The sequence below is a fragment of the Bombyx mori genome, chromosome 8, assembly GCF_030269925.1.
Source record: "Bombyx mori chromosome 8, ASM3026992v2".
NCBI lineage: Eukaryota > Metazoa > Arthropoda > Insecta > Lepidoptera > Bombycidae > Bombyx > Bombyx mori.
The window spans coordinates 4,203,957-4,221,015 of record NC_085114.1 but is presented as its reverse complement, the minus strand read 5'-3'; the positions used below and the strand labels follow the sequence as shown (position 1 = coordinate 4,221,015).

Below are 17,059 nucleotides of genomic sequence, written 5' to 3'. Positions count from 1 at the left end.
CATTGTATCGTTTGATGGTACGATAAACGAATCTTTTGGCTATTTTAAAATTTTTCAGTATGTTAAAAATTTTAATTGGCGCGTGACCGCAACGATGCAACGCAATAACTGCAACACGGTCTTCTTTAAGCGTCCACTCCATATTTAAAAATGAGTAAAATTCTAAAAGTATACATTTTTATTTTCATGAACAATTCGAAATTCGAATTCAATAAACTTTTTTGTGGCCAGCATTCTAAAAGAAAAGTTTTTACTGTGTGACAATACTTATGACCTGACTAGTTATATATATACACCGCGTGTAATTAGTTTCCAAACGATTCCTTTCCATCTGATGGTTGTCTGAAAGAGATCTTAGCGATAAGACCGCCAAATGTACTTTTTTTTTGTATTTAATGTTTCGCATTGCTTCTTTTGTTACTCCCTCTCTTTTTCTAAATACGATTTATTTTATACTTCATTATTGTCATCATACATATTATATTTTGTCCGCATTCATTCGAATATTTAACAATTGTTTTCCCCACCTAACCTCTGGTAGCCTAAGTGGCTGTTCTAGCAACTCCCGAACCAGATACTTTACAGTTTGCCGTGGCCATTTACGACGAAAACAGCGACGTAAAAGTTGCTTAATGATGTCCGCGACTCGCGGAAACCGAAGAATAACTTAAGTGTTTTGAGGCTTCGTAGCTCGGTGGTGTTATTTGAGAAGTTTGAAGCTTTGCACGCATTAGCTTCTATCATCGGTGTGCAGAGGACAGCATTCATTTACGTGCCTATTGGCTCAAGTAACAGCTTTGTTACAAATCTATGTATTAGAAGCATGAAATCGAAATGATGTCTGCAAATTAACTTTAAAATTCGGTTATAATATAATTTCAATGATTTAAAGAACTATTATTATTTACAATGACTGATGCGAAATCGTTGCATTGATATATTATTTACGATATCAAGAGAGACTTATTTGTAACTAAACGTGCGTGCGGCATTTCGCACGCGTCTATTTTTTTTCAAAATGAATAAAATACGCTGCTTTTTTGAACACACTGTCGTATTTATTATACACTAGCGACCCGCCCTCGCTTCGCTTCGGAAACATTAAAACACACATGAAACCAAAAAAATAAAATAATTTTTTTTTTTAAAAGTAGCCTATGTTCATCCGGGACAATGTCGGCTTCTAATGGAAAAAGAATTTTTCAAATCGGTCCAGTAGTTTCGGAGCCTATTCGAAACAAACAAACAAACAAATCTTTCCTCTTTATAATATTAGTATAGATGATAAAACCATGTTATTTGCCAAGATGGCATTCACGTTGTAGATTACTGGTGGTAGGACCTCTAGCGAGTCCGCGCGGGTAGGTACCACCACCCTGCCTGTTTCTGCAGTGAAGCAGTAATGCGTTTCGGTTTGAAGGGTGGGGCAGCCGTTGTAACTATACTTGAGACCTTAAAACTTTTATCTCAAGGTGGGTGGCGCGTTTTACGTTGTAGATGTCTATGGGCTCAGATAACCAACTTAACACTAGGTGGGCTGTGAGCTTGTCCACCCATCTAAGCAACAACAAAAAAACCGGGCATTGCCCTGGACAAATGTTTTACAGCGTTTAAATGTATTCTTTGTCTTAATCCAATTTATAAACTGTCATTGTGTGAAATTAATTCAGTCATTTTTGCGTGATTAAGGAACAAACTTTCACATTTACATTACTGCTTAGAATAATACCTAGAGATGTTCAAATTAAAAACTAAAACATGGCTATCCAATGCTATAAATATGTAAGATCGAGTGATGTGTAGCTGATCACAGATACTTGAACGAAAACTGCTTTCGTTTCAATTTTATTAGTGAATGTCAAAACTGTCAGAACCGTGAAGATGATTGGATTTGTAAGCTCAGTTTCTTCCCCATTAAATATGGTACCACACATATGGTCCACAGCCTCGGCTTTTTTCTGTCTCATCTAAAATTCAGACGCGGGTTGTCAACTGGGGTTTTCACTAGCTTCGACTCTAATATTACCCGCCTAACACCGCTCACAGCGTAGGCAAAAATCCGCCTTCCAAAAAATTACAAGGTTCACGCACAAGCCATTCGTTTCTGCATTTTGATCTCCAATAGCTCACACAGCAGCGCTACACGCTTTGCAATTACTAATCTATATATTAATACGTGAAGCAAAAACTTTATATCCCTTTTTACGAAAATTGCGCGGACGGAGGAGTATGAAATTTTCTACACTTATGTAGAATATAGAGAAGAAGTGCACAATGCTAACATTTTTTTAAAATAATGCGTAAAAGGTATATTAAATCAATAAAGAAAACATTACACACACTACACACCATGTATTTGACGCACACACGCATGCATATTAACTATATTTATTGTCAAACTTTTGTTCTTGACGTCTGTGGTCAAATTGAGAATAGATTAAATATTTTTTGCCTTTATTAATATTTTTTATAGAGTAGCCTTGGCGAAATTTATGTTTATAGAAGTATAAAATACAATCAATAATAGTGTACAAACTTACAATTCCAAATAATTATAGTCGAATTTCGACTACTGCGGGACCTCTAGTCTTGTCAATTGCGCCGCATAACTAGTATTATTAGAGTAATTTATTTGCTCTGATTCAATCAAAACTTTTCGCAGGAGCTGTACGGAATTTTAATTAATAACCGTTTGTTTGGCACCGTTTAAGCCTTCCCGGTAATCTCGCGTCAATTCCAACATTCCAAACTCAACAATTCCAGACTAGGAAATTAATTTTGTATTATGAGTACCAAAAACACAATTATTATAATCAAAGGTGCAAATCAAACTGACTAAGATATAAAAACGAATCGAAAACCCCGGGAACAGCAGCCAGGATCACTGATCTGGACCAAAGATCCAATCAATCTGAATTAAATATAAGATCCTTAAGATACCTTTTGTACTTAAACTTTAAATCTAAATATATAAAAATCAATTGCTGTTCGTTAGTCTCGCTAAAACTCTAGAACGGCTGGACCGATTTGGTCTTAAATTATTTGTGGAAGTCCAGAGAAGGTTTAAAAAGTAGATAAATATGAAAATGCTCGGAATGAAATAAAAAAAAACCATTTTGTTTTTACTTTGATGTGTCAGACGGGGATTCCTTTTGTTTGTTTTAAGTCTTTTTTTATACTAAAGTTTAGGTCTTTTATTTATCATTTGAAGCACTACGTAGTCTGCCGGGTCAGCTAGTACTTATTATATTCCATATATATACTGGTGGTAGGACCTCTTGTGAGTCAGAACGGGTAGATACCACCGCCTTGCCTATTTCTACCGTGAAACAGTAATGCGTTTTGGTTTGAAGGGTGGGGCAGCCGTTGTAACTATACTGAGACCTTAGAACTTATATCTCAAGGTGGGTGACGCATTTACGTTGTAGATGTCTTTAGGCTCCAGTAACCACTTAACATCAGGTAGGCTGTGAGCTCGTCCACATATCATAAAAAAATAAAAAAATGACTATAGCAACGAAGCGACCAATTTTAATCTTTACAGAAGAAGCATCGCAGGAAGAGATGCAAGACTTCTTCCGGGAAATAGAGATGCTGAAGCACGTTGGCTACCACAAACACGTGATTCGTCTCATCGGCTGCTGCACGAGACGAGCCCCGCTCATCGCTCTCCTGGAACACGCTCCAAGAGGTGATCTGCTTTCACTGTTGAGGGCAGCCAGAGGGAGAAGGAAGGAAACTCAGACGTCTGACGTCACTAGGAGAGCAGGCAGCGACATTATCGGAAAACCTTCTGAAGGGGATTGTGAGTTTTTGCCTTTTTTAATACGCTTTTGTTAGCTTCAGAAGTATGTATGTTTGTAATGGAATCTTTGAACATGATTTTGACCCCTTCAAAACGTCAGATTAACTCAAAATTTGGTATACTTATTAAGGACCGATTACTAAATCAATACAAAAAAAATTTAAAAAAATTAAATTCAACTAAAAAATGAAAAATAAATAACAGTTTGAAAAAACTAACAAAATACGCTTTTATAGAAAATCCAACTAAAAATAGAAAATATATTTGATTTAAAAATTGTGTAAGAAAAATTTGAGTTAACTTTTACGCTATCGAGAACGTTAAAAAACTCGCACTGAGCACACAGATATGTTTTCCACGTGGCTCATGGACATCAACAATGTCGAAGGTATAGATAAGCTGTTACTTACAGCTGAAGACTAACTATTTTTGAATAACAGTTTGTCAAAGTACCTACTCAGGAAATTTATTATTAGTTCATACAATAAAATCTATATTAATAACTTAAATAAGAGAGTAAGTCCATCTGCTACATTTCCACGTCGAACCCCATAATTGGTTTGGATATTTTTCACGAAGTTCGATATTAAAATAGTTTGAGCCCCGTGAAACAATATTACTTTCATCTCACTATTGAACACTGGTCTCCACCCACGTTATATAACTATAAAAATATGTAGTTCATGGGGTCGATGTTTCCGACGTAAAGCTATTACATAATAATACGCTCATTATATTCAATTACTTCAACGAGTATAAAGTATCTAAAAATTTATGTTATTCATATTCACTCACAATTACACTTAAAAACAAAAATTTCGATTACTTACTTACCTACACGAAAAACATTTATTTGTTTTTTTTGTTTTGTTTTATTGCTTAGATGGATGGACGAGCTCACAGGCCACCTGGTGTTAAGTGGTTACTGGAGCCCATAGACATCTACAACGTAACTGCGCCACCCACCTCGAGATATAAGTTCTAAGATCTCAGTATAGTTACAACGGCTGCCCCGCCCTTCAAATCAAATCAAATCAAATCAAACCGAAACGCATTACTGCTTCACGGCAGAAATAGGCAGGGTGGTGGTACCTAGCCGCGCGGACTCAGAAGACGTCCTACCACCAGTTTATCAGAATTATTTATTTACATTTTGTTTACAACATATTATAATAAATAATTTTCCAAGAGTATCGTTGACTTCAGCTGGACTATATAGCTTCGCTCTTGTCCACAAAAACGGTAAACAATTTCCTCGCGTGGCTCAAATAAATAATATAAATAGCGCCTGATAGAACTTACGTCTAATATTCATGATTCCAATTTGCTCTGTAATTTTTTTAAGTGTCTTTATTTTTTATTTCAGCGGATTACACACATTTTAGCGACTCGGATCCGGCACTGTCGGACGAAAAACTTTACATAGACAGCGAAATAAATAAATTAATGAAAAGAGACCATTACGTGGCTGAGCCTGCGTTACATTTAGATAGTACGACTATGAGAGAATACGCGTTGCAAGTCGCTTTAGGAATGAAGCATTTGGAGGGCAGAGGGATCACGCATAGGTAAGGAATTCATATATCACGTCATTCTAAAAAAAACATGCCATTAATCATCAGTAACACATCAAACCATGTATTACTGGTGGTAGGACCTCTTGAGAGTCCGCGCGGGTGGGTACCAGCACCCTGCCTATTCCTGCGGTGAAGCAGTAATGCGTTTCGGTTTGAAGGGAGGGGCAGCAGTTGTAACTATACTTGAGATCTTAGAAGTTATATCTCAAGGTGGGTGGCGCATTTACGTTGTGGATGTCTATGGGCTCCAGTAACCACTGAACACCAGGTGGGTTGTGAGCTCGTCCACTGACCTAATCAATAAAAAAAAAAAATTATAACTCCACTTGTACAATCTTCAGATATCTGCTCACAACTGAATACACTGCTTTCTGTCCCGTTTTTTCAGACTACCGCCTTATTTATTATGTCACGTCGAAACAGGGTGATAGCCAGATAGAAAAATAGGGTAAAATATTATAGTTGTGTATGGATAGTGAGACATTTGAGTACTAACTGCCAGATTTACGTTTTTATAGAAAATCCAACTAAAAAATAGAAAATAAATCTTAATAAATTTGAATTAAAAATAGTGTAAGAAAAAATGATTTTATTGTAAAAAAAGCGTGGGGTGCATGGTATCAGTAGTTATACATATACATATAAATTGTCATCGGTCCTTAATAAGTATACCAAATTTCGAGTTAATCCGACGTTTTGAAGGGGGTCAAAATCATGTTCAAAGATTCCGTTACAAACTAACATACATACGTCTGAAGCTAATAAAAGCGTATTAAAAGACAGAGTGGCATACTACATATCTTCTGGAAGAACTTTAAAGCATCCGTAGTAGACGTAGTTGACGAGCTTATTGATCAGCAGCTGTACTAGCTATATTTTTTCGGGAAATCGGTAATTTTAATACCAATGAAACATAACACGCTCTCACGGTGTCCTCGTCACGAATATCTTTCTTTTTTTGAAGTCGGTTAAATATAACCAAGCCGCCTTCGTGGAAATACTGTTATTTTATAAAAAAAGTTAAAAAAACAATACACGAACTGACAATTTACCCATTAAAATATTTCAATAATGTAAAGGTACCTAGTAGCGATTTATTTTCTATTATAATATTCTAAAGGGCACGAAAGTGGAAACTTCTCATCATACAAATAAATAGTAGCTGATAACAAGGTCCTATTTTATGAAGCTTCCGTCTATTCGAATATAAAATAATGGTCTTTAACTTGCTACGGATAGAGTCGATTATGCTGAAACAATGTCTGCGGATATTGCCTTGAGCCGGTACCGCTCCTGGCAACGGTATCTTAGCAACGCATACTGCGGTGTAATCGGGTTCCCAATAATTTAGCGGTTTTCTAGATTGAAATACAATGTACATATTTCAACTCTACAAAAGATTATAAATTATTATGATTCTTAGTAAGCGAAATTAGTTTAGTTTTTTTTTAGAAAACTAGATGATGACCTATAAAATGTTCCCTACCTGTGCTAATAGCCTGAGAGGCTATTTCAGCTTCACCCTAACGTATAGATGAGCTCACGAGGCTCAAGCCGGGAGTGTTGCTAACACTGGCCCTAGCAAGAGCAGTGCTTCGCAGAATCTACCACCGGATCGGAAAGGCGACCCACTGAGAAGATCCGGCGAGAAACTCAGTTTGCATTTCGTAATCTCGTTTGACGTCTTTTCTATTCGCGTAATGTGTGCATTGTGTAAGAAGGATCTTATTAGATTTACAAATAATAATATAAAATATATATAGTTGTAATAATATAAAAAACCTCAGATTAAACTACAATAGCAGCGACCTCTTTTACGTTTTCAATTAGTAATAAAGTAGTAGTAGTAATAGTAAATAACTGAATATGCGATTGTAAGTAATCCTGCTAGACACCGCAGATATCATCTGGGCGGTGGCATTCCTATGTAAACTATAGGCTTCAATAGCTTAACACTAAAGAGACCGTTGTCTATATTTTTTTTATAAAATAATCCGTTTCTCAAAAAAATCTATTACACTTCTGACAGTTAATTTAAAAACTTATCCTCACCAAGGACGAACTTTTCAAAGTAAAAAAAATAATAATTTAATATATTATTCTTGATTGCGATTTATTCATTTTATGTTGAAAACAATTCAACCATAAAAAAGTATACAAAAATCGTGAAATATTCACAATTTAAAAAATTATGTCCACATATTATGTGGCCATTAAGCGTATTTATATTTTTATTATTTACCAACAGCACAAAACAAACATATATAATAATATACAAAAAGATAGCTAAAACAAAAAACCAAACAAGTCTACAAAAAAATCAATATTTAAATAATAATAAATAAAACGTACACGTAATATGTATGCGCCAATTTCCGGGAAGAGGTTAGAAGTCTCATAGTACATATTTTCAGACTTGCCTTAACTCCAAACGGTAATGGTCAATTAAAATTAATTTTATATATTGCGTACCCAATTCCGATTGATTTTTAATACACAAGGTAAACATTAAATAAAAGTATATTCTGTGAAATAAAGCATCTAAATTTTGTCTAAAATCGTTGTTATAAAATATTCTAAATTTATTGAGATAGGTATATTATACGTATTCGCTCACAGTAACACCTGAAAAAACACTCGATTACACGAAAAACAACAAATAGACATCGCAGCGGATAGAACAAACAGGATTATTTGCCTAACAAGCCCGGGCAGATGTCTCCCGGTGTTTAAATTTAATATACCCGGGTTTAACCGGGCTCCGTAGGCTCAAGCTTTCCGGGAAAAGCCCGGATTTTTCCTGGTAGCAGTGAGTAACTGGGGCGCTCGAGCAAGTGATGTAAATCGTTTCTCGTCATATTGTGCGTGCCGTTCTTGAATGAGCTTTGTATAAATAAATGGTTCGTAAACATATTTTTCTTTACCTATTTTTCGTAAAGAACATAATGCGAAGTCAAACGATGAATAGATGTCACATTCTATCTATGGTTTATATATATATCTATAGTCGTGATTTGAACATTTTTTTGTTTTTTTTTAATTAATTGTGTAGTTGAATGACCATGCTTACATCACCCGACATTATATACATACATATGTGTGTGCATTAAAACAAGTAAAATTAAAATAATGCAAAGTTTGACCAAAAAAATAAAATCGCCTTAAACAAAATAAAATGAGTACATATGTACAGTAAAAGCTCTTCATTCTTTTAAGGGGTATACGTTCCGTGAATATGCCGCGATTACAGATCAAATCAAAGCAAATCAAATCAAAAAATTTTTATTCAACATAAATGAAAGTACATACTTGTTGAACGTCAAAAGAACTACCGCCAATTCACAAGAACTAGCCTCCGTCCTGAGAAGAATTGGCAAGAAACTCAGCGGGCATGTTTTTTTTTTTTTTTTAATAAATTGTTATTTATTAATTTTTTAATATTACATTATTTTTTTTAAATATGAGTTTTTTACAATGAGTATTATAACGTAACAATTACTACAATATTGAAATGCCCGGAGCGAGCAACTCATTCCCACTTTGTGCAATCTTCTAGATAATCATTGACTTTATAGTAAGCTTTATTGCACAGATGTTCTTTAACAGTTTTCTTAAACCTATGTATATGTAGGTTCTGAACATCTTGTGGGATTTTGTTGTACAGGCGCACAGACAAACACCCGAATGAATTTCGTATCTTATGTAACCTACTCATCGGCACAACAAGCTTGTGTTTGTTCCTAGTATTTCTATTATGTATGTCCGACTTTTTAGGAAACTCCTCAATATGTTTACGAACATACATCAAATTTTCAAAAATGTACTGGGATGGCATAGTGAGAACTTTAATTTCTTTAAATTTCTCCCTCAGGGTTTCCCTTGAGTGCATGTTATAAATAGCGCGTATAGCTCTTTTCTGCAGAATAAATATCGTTTCTACATCGGCCGCATTGCCCCATAACAAAATGCCATAGGACATGACACTGTGGAAGTAACTAAAGTAAACTAAACGAGCCGTGTCCGCGTTTGTTAACATTCTAATTTTTTTTACTGCGTATGCTGCAGAGCTGAGCTTACTCGCCAATTTATGAATATGAGGTCCCCATTGCAGTTTGGAGTCCACTGTTATACCAAGAAATACGGTTGACTCAACAAGCTCCAATGATTCCTCAGAAACAATTACATCACTATCCACTTGTCTCACATTTAAAGATGGTTTAATACATTTTAAAGTAAATTTAATACATTTAGTTTTCTTACTATTCAATAATAGGTTATTGATACGGAACCAATGAACCACACACGAAATCGCATCATTCACTTCGTCATTGACTTGTAATTGTCGTTTAATTTTAAATAATAAAGATGTATCATCTGCGAATAATACGACCTCGTGTCGGGATTCAATAAAACTAGGTAAATCGTTTATATATATTAGAAATAAAAAATGACCCAAAATGGAACCCTGAGGTACACCCATTTTCAACAAGGTACCTGAAGATCTATTACCTTTCACATCTACTGTTTGTATCCGTCCTGATAAATAGGAAGTAATAAGTTCCAATGCACCATCCCTAATACCATAGTGATGTAGTTTCCTCACCAATGTTTCATGTTCAACACAGTCAAATGCTTTGGATAAGTCACAGAAAATTCCAAGACAATCATGTGATTCCTCCCAAGATTTAAAAATATTTTTGACTAGATAAGCACCTGCATCAGTTGTAGAGCGACCCCTGGTAAACCCGAATTGTTTATTATGAAGCAGGTTATTTGAATTAAAATGTTCTAAAAGTTGTGTCAAAATTATTTTTTCAAAGATTTTACTCAACGTAGGGAGTACTGAAATAGGTCTATAGTTAGAGGGGTCATCAGTACTACCAGATTTAAAAAGAGGAATCACTTTACTATGTTTCATTAAGTCAGGAAGTACACCACACCTAATACAATCATTAAAAATACTAGCAAGATGAGGAGCAATAATGTCTATTACAGACTTCAAAACCTTTACTGATATTCCCCACAAGTCAGCTGTATTTTTTACATTAAGGCTATTAAAACTTTTTATTATATTGCTTGAATTAATTTCCTTAAATTTAAAAATTTCATTACATTGATTTTCATCTATTTTTAATGAGAATTCTTGGTGGCTATTTCTGACTTTTCCACTTTCTCTACCAATGATGTTCCAAGTCATCTTTATCTTGTCAGGGGCATTTTTTATTAAATCACTTAAATGTAAAGATTTTGCCGCTAAACAAACTTTTCTAAATACTTTTGAATAGTTCCTGACATATTGATGAAATGTTTCATCATTATTATAGGCTCTTTCAGAGTACAGATCATATAACTTTTTTCTACTTTTGTACACTCCGGTGGTGGCCCACTCGCTGAACACTGTTTTGTTTTTTAATGTTACAGTTTTAGGAATAAATACATCAGCAAAGACCAAATTAATTCTCTCAAACATATTCTGGTATGACAAATTTGGGTTATGGTTATAAATAATTTCTGAATGTTCTTGCTTAATATTATTTCTAAACTTCTCAATTCGTTTTTTATTAATAGGAACAATCACAAGAGTATTTTTATCTATAGAATTAATATTAGATTCAAAAGACACAAATTGTCCACTATGATCTGATGTTAACTGATTAATAATTTTTTTGTTAATCGGTGTTACATTTGTAAATATGTTATCTAAACATGTTGCCGATGTGGTCGTTGTCCTAGTAGGCTCTAAAAATAAGTTTGGGAGGTTATATGACTTTAACAGTGTTCTGAATCTAATAGTGGTATTTGTGTTTTCTAAAAGATTAATATTAAAATCACCACATACAAAAATTTGTTTATTAGAAACAGAAAGCTTCAGCAATACATTTTCCAAAATATTTTCAAAAGAATCATATAACGCATCAGGAGGTCTGTAGACGCAGACAACAATGAGGTGCTCAAGCTCAACACAGGAAATTTCAATAATTCTCTCAACAGAGAGGGCCACTACATCCTTTCGTTCCTTACATTTCAAACATTTACTAACGAGAATCAGTGAGCCACCGCGAATAGCGTTCTCTCTGCAGAAGGAACTTGACAACTGGTGATCATTAAAATTAAACAATAATTCATAATTTCTAAACCAGTGCTCAGTGACACAGAATACATTAATATTATGCATATTTAAAAACATTTCAATTTCTAGCTCTTTACCCATCATCCCTTGTAAATTTTGATGCACCAAATTGAATATGTTAATAATTGAAACGTTAACGTCTTTTGATGGGTATAATCTAGTTGTATTAATTGATTTGTAATTGCAAGAGTGTGACTCTTTTGTCTTATTAATTAATTTAAATTGGAAGCAGATTCCAAAGTCTTAAAACATGTCATATTTTTTTCCTGCTCAATAGAAGCAGGTATTTTTTTAGCTAAATTTATAGCTAGGAAATTGTGTATAAAATACTGTAGCGATGTTGCTACTTGTCTAAAATTTTTATTACTTAATTTAAATAAGTCATTTTTTGATGTCCTTAAATTTCTAAAATTTATTATATTATTTATGTCTATTAATTTAAATGCATATTTTTTGGATGTCAAGGTGCAGTTATTATTATCAAAAGCATTATAAATTGCATTATTAATATTAAATCTAATTTTGTTTTCTGTCGGTAAGTCTTGCAAGTAAGGAAAAGTGAACATAATAAGTTTTGACATGTTTTAAGTATGACAGAAACCGTGAATATGGAAAAGCGCGTTTACAAAGGACATTTTTACAGGGACGTCTTAAATTAGGCTGGGGCCCTTGGGCACACAAGAATTTGAAGCCCTTTTGGAAAGTAAAAAAAGATTTTTTTACTGAGTATGACCATTTATTATAGGTAATCAAATACGGTATGATAAAATATGTCATTAATGATATTAGAATGCTACTGGTTTTTTAGTTATGATTACGATAACGGAAACCTTTATCGTGATTGCTAGATGGTGCACTTAGTAAATTAGGTAGGATGCGTTCGGAAATATTATTAATTAGTACAGTAGGAATCGATGTAATGGCGTAGTATATGCCTTGAAAATACCTTCTGATAAGATTATTGATTTGTGAAAATAGTGTAATGTGCCCGACAAAAATGTTTTGAGAATAAATGTGTGAGAGATTTTGTCGATCCTTCGGGGCCCCCTGAGAATGGGGGCCCTGGGCACCGGCCCCGTGTGCCCTTATGGTAAATACGGTATTGCATTCGTATACGTACATATTGGAATTGTTTTTATCAATATGTATATACCGATGTGCCGATTAGATCCGTGAACAAAGAAATCTTTATCCGCGAGCATATGAATTGGGTCGGTTTTTTTAATCCGCTAATAGTGAAAACGCGAATGCAGGAAACGCGAATGAGGAGCTTTTACTATATAATATCATTAATGTAGTTGAAGTCAATTAAATACGCACTATTGACTCACTTATCTCAAAAACTATTGGTCAGATCTTGATAAAATTTAAATTGGACCTTGAGAAGAATCAAACTTCAAATAACCAAAGAAGAAACAAAAAAGGACACCTAAAAGAATTCTGACGTAACATAAAATTAAATAATAAATACTATATTTTGAACACTTATTTTTTTTGTTGAGTTAAGTGAATAAAAGTACTGTATGTGTGATCAATGATCAGTAGCGCACAAATATTTACGCCATTTCTTTTCACTAAATCGTAGTAAAAATTTATATCGTTCTAAAAATTGTAACGAAATGTACACATATCTTGAAACACCCTCCACGGTGGTTCCCGAGCGCTATGACATGTCCTTCTTCAAACGAGGCTTGTTAAGAATACTTAACGGTAGGCAGCGGCTTGGCATTGCCCTTAGCATCGCTGACGTCCATGAGCGATGGTGACCTCTTAGCATCAGGTGGGCCTTATGCTCGTCTGCCTACAAAGATAACAAAAATATGTGTGGTATCGTGGGACACCGGATAGGAACGAAGTTCCTTTGGATTAATTAGTGAAGGAATTGTAATTTTTTTTTTAAGTTATAATAATAAATTACGGCATTATGAAGAAGAAAAAAACAATACTATGAACTAAATTACTATTGTTGAAACGCTATCTCGAGAAACTGTACTCATTACACGGACCAATCGGATACGAGCAATGTCACGCGATAAGCGCCTACACGTTGATTGGTCAGAATGACGGATCTAAAAAGTGTCGTGACAACTTTTCGTAAGAATTTTTTCCGTCTAGCCCCCTTTCACAACGCGCGATAAGGAACTTCGTTCCAAAAAAACACAAGTACCTGAGTTTCTTGCCGTTTCTGCTCTGGGTTAAGCGGCTTTCCAAGTCGATCGCAAAGATATGTCTATTGGAAACTACCTTTAACCCTATGACTGACGCAATGAAGTATTAAATAGCTATGTCGATTTCTGTTGGATTGTCCCCTCAGACACAGCCCACTGAGTTTCTCGCCAGATCTACTCAGTGTGTCGCGTTTCCGATCCGGTGGTACATTCTGCGAAGCACGGCTCTTGCTAGGGTTCGTGTTAGCAACCTCGTCAGGTTTGAGCCCCGTGAGCTCACCTACTAGTTAAGGTTACGCTGAAATAGCCTCTCGAGCCTCTCAGCTTAGGTAGGAAAAAAAACTTGGATTGTCGAACTTTGCATTGCTTCCCTTGTTTTTAATATACGTTTTAGTCCCTTAGAAATTTGTTTTAGTCTCAGCATATTCCAACGCCTTAGTAAGAAGTTCAAAGAAAGAAATCGACATAATTTAGTGCGCCACGTAGGGCACCGTTGACCTACATAGCAGTCAAAGGGTTAAAGGCGAACTTGTTTCTTTTTACAAAAATAATGAAATGAAATGAAATGCGTTTATTTCAGGAAACTTAAGCCCATAAAATTTAACATACAAAATAATTACATAATATTGAAATCAAAATACAATAAAATTAAAATTACAATTTATCAGAATGATTAAAAACAAAAATCAACAAAAATGAAACCAAATCAAAATTATTAAAATTAAAATTGTCAACTACTAATATAAAATTAAAATTAATAAAGGAACTAATACAATAAATAATGAAATAATTTTAACAGAGTAACAGCCACCATACTAGTCACTGTGTTAGATTAATGAGAGATAGATGCTTATTAAATGTGGTAAATAGGAACGTGTTAAAACTTTCTAAACTTATAATAAGCGCGTCCCTTTCAGAGATCTGGCGGCTCGGAACATCCTGGTGGATAGCACGGGAGTCTTGAAAGTGGCAGACTTCGGCCTCTCCAGATCAGGAGTGTACGTCCACACGCGTTCCAAGCCAGTGCCGCTGCGATGGCTAGCACCCGAAGCCATTGTCCATTCCCAATATTGCAGCAAAAGCGATGTTTGGGCTTTCGCTGTTTTGCTTTGGGAGATAGCCACCTTGGGTAAGTTTCCAACTACTTGTTTGATAGAAGTTCCTTATAGTATTCCATTATAATGACTACTTAACGCTCAGATAAGCAATAGGATTCTAAGGCTGGAGAAGTGTTTGGTAATGCTAAGCTCGAGGGCAATAACTCCCTCTTGTTTTTGCCACTAATTTAGTGTGGGTGCAAGATTTCACTCTTTTTTAAATTCATACATCATTCCTACACTCACACCCTTATCTCTCATATCTTCTTTCACATAGAAATTAAAAGCCTCTTTAGGACGCCCCTCGTCACATTACCGTCTACTTTTTATTGGTAGTAGGGAAGCCTTGTGAGTCCGCACGGGTGGGTACCACCACCCTGCCAATTTCTGCCGTGAAGCAGTAATCCGTTTCGGTTTGAAGTCGTTGATACTTAGAACTCATGTCACATGGTAGGTGGCGGCATTTATCGATGTCAATGGCTGATGACTAATCACCTAGTGAGTCAAGGTCTAGGTTCACTAATCATAGCAATAAAAAAAGGAATACTACTACCACACAAATTACAAAAAGCAATTCTCAATTCCAGGTGGTTTCCCTTACGCGGAACTAAGCAACTACCAAGTACCCGCATTTTTGACTGGCGGCGGCAGACTGCCGAAGCCAATGCGAGCGTCAGTGCGCCTCTACGAATTAATGGTCGAATGTTGGTCAGACGATCCACACGACCGGCCAACGTTCGCTCAAATAGTGGACAAACTGGTCATCCAACAGCAGTTGTATGTTGATTTGGAGTGCGTGCTTCCACCGTCAGAAGAAGACATTGGATTCAAAGATTATGATTACACTCTGCCAAGCCCACTCCCCGGGGACACCCAGCTTATGTACAAAGACTGATCCTTTTTATTGTTGTTATTATGCTCTTTGCACAAGTAAATGTCTATAAAAAAGAAACGATATTTTCCTCGCATTTTACCTTAAAACTAAACATTAACATTAAAAACAATCTTGGTCTATGATCAATAATTGAAGTTGAAAAACCTATATCCATATTTTAATTTTAATTTGAATTACTTTTATAGTCAACTTTCTGCATAAAATTCAAATCAACTCCGTATGATTCACGGAGTGGAAAGCACTTTTTAGGTAAGTCGAATCAGCACACGGGAATTTCATTAATGGAAGAATTAAATTAGCTAAGCATATTTATGTGCATACTACTGCTACCCACTGAATATCAGCAAGTATAGAAGCGCCATTAGCACATTCAGCAAGATGCGAATCTTAGATTATATGAAAATACCAGGAGCAAAATTAATTCACAATAACATTGTTACACAGATTACCAAATTAGATTCGTATAATTCCGGTGCAATACTCTATTCTATTCTAGTCTTCATAATCTCAGTGTAATTGCTCCGTAAGCGCTGAAGATCTTATATACCAGAGACCCTCAGCTGATTAGTCCTTGACAAGATTCCCATAGCAGATACGGTGGCTCGTTCACTGTTCATATAACACAATCATGGACCTCTCTTTCGTATTGCGGAGTTTGCTATTACGATTGTTTTATGGTGTATAGTGTTATATGGTGGAGAAGAAGCTTCTGTCGAGCGGGTGAAATTGCTGGATAGATAGGTTCAAATTGCTATTGTTCGGAACTTATAAATATGCAAACTTATCTTGAGAATAGCAATTAACACGTATCGATTATTTTAACCGTGTTATATTTGTCTGTATACATTATTTTTTTTATGATTGAAGTATTACTATTGGCCTTTTCCAGTTTCACCAGGACAGGTGGGCGAGCAAAGGCTCAGCCAGGTGGGGATACAACAAATGAATAATTGAGTAATATAAAAACAATAATGTAATAGTAATAAATAAATTGTCTAGATTGTTCAGCACTGCTAACTTTTACCACTAATATCGTATTTAAACGAATCTGTACAACCTACTTTAAAGGTTGCGATGCACGCGATTTAGTACAACTATTCTACATAGCTCTACAGCAAAACAATAAAATTGATCATTAAGTTTTGAAGATTGGAAATCCATTGAGAAATTAAAATCTACTCTCTAAATAAATACGTGTTAAAAAAACTGAAAACAAACCTCAGCAAACCGGCATCAAATACCGACGGTGCCAAATAAAATATTTTATTCGAAGCGTTCCGCTATAAAATATATATTAAATTTTCACGATATGTAGGTATGTAAATATGAGTTTGTACAGTAAAACGCTGATTCGTCGGAATTGTTTGGTAAAAAACGAAGGAACGAT

General features: G+C 35.1%; 1 protein-coding gene across 6 annotated transcripts in view; it reads left to right on the top strand.

Annotated features, from left to right (window-relative positions):
- LOC101737432 (fibroblast growth factor receptor 3) overlaps nt 1-15,729 on the top strand; it is a 245,863-nt gene extending 230,134 nt beyond the window's left edge. For all 6 annotated transcript variants that reach the window (XM_038012432.2, XM_038012431.2, XM_062669671.1 and 3 more), the window contains 4 exons: nt 3,545-3,805; nt 5,172-5,373; nt 14,598-14,809; nt 15,365-15,729. In XM_038012432.2, coding sequence (XP_037868360.1) covers nt 3,545-3,805; nt 5,172-5,373; nt 14,598-14,809; nt 15,365-15,672 — 983 coding nt within the window. In that variant the 3' untranslated portion in view covers nt 15,673-15,729. The remainder of the gene's footprint in view (nt 1-3,544; nt 3,806-5,171; nt 5,374-14,597; nt 14,810-15,364) is intronic.
- The last annotated feature ends 1,330 nt before the right edge of the window (nt 15,730-17,059 follow it).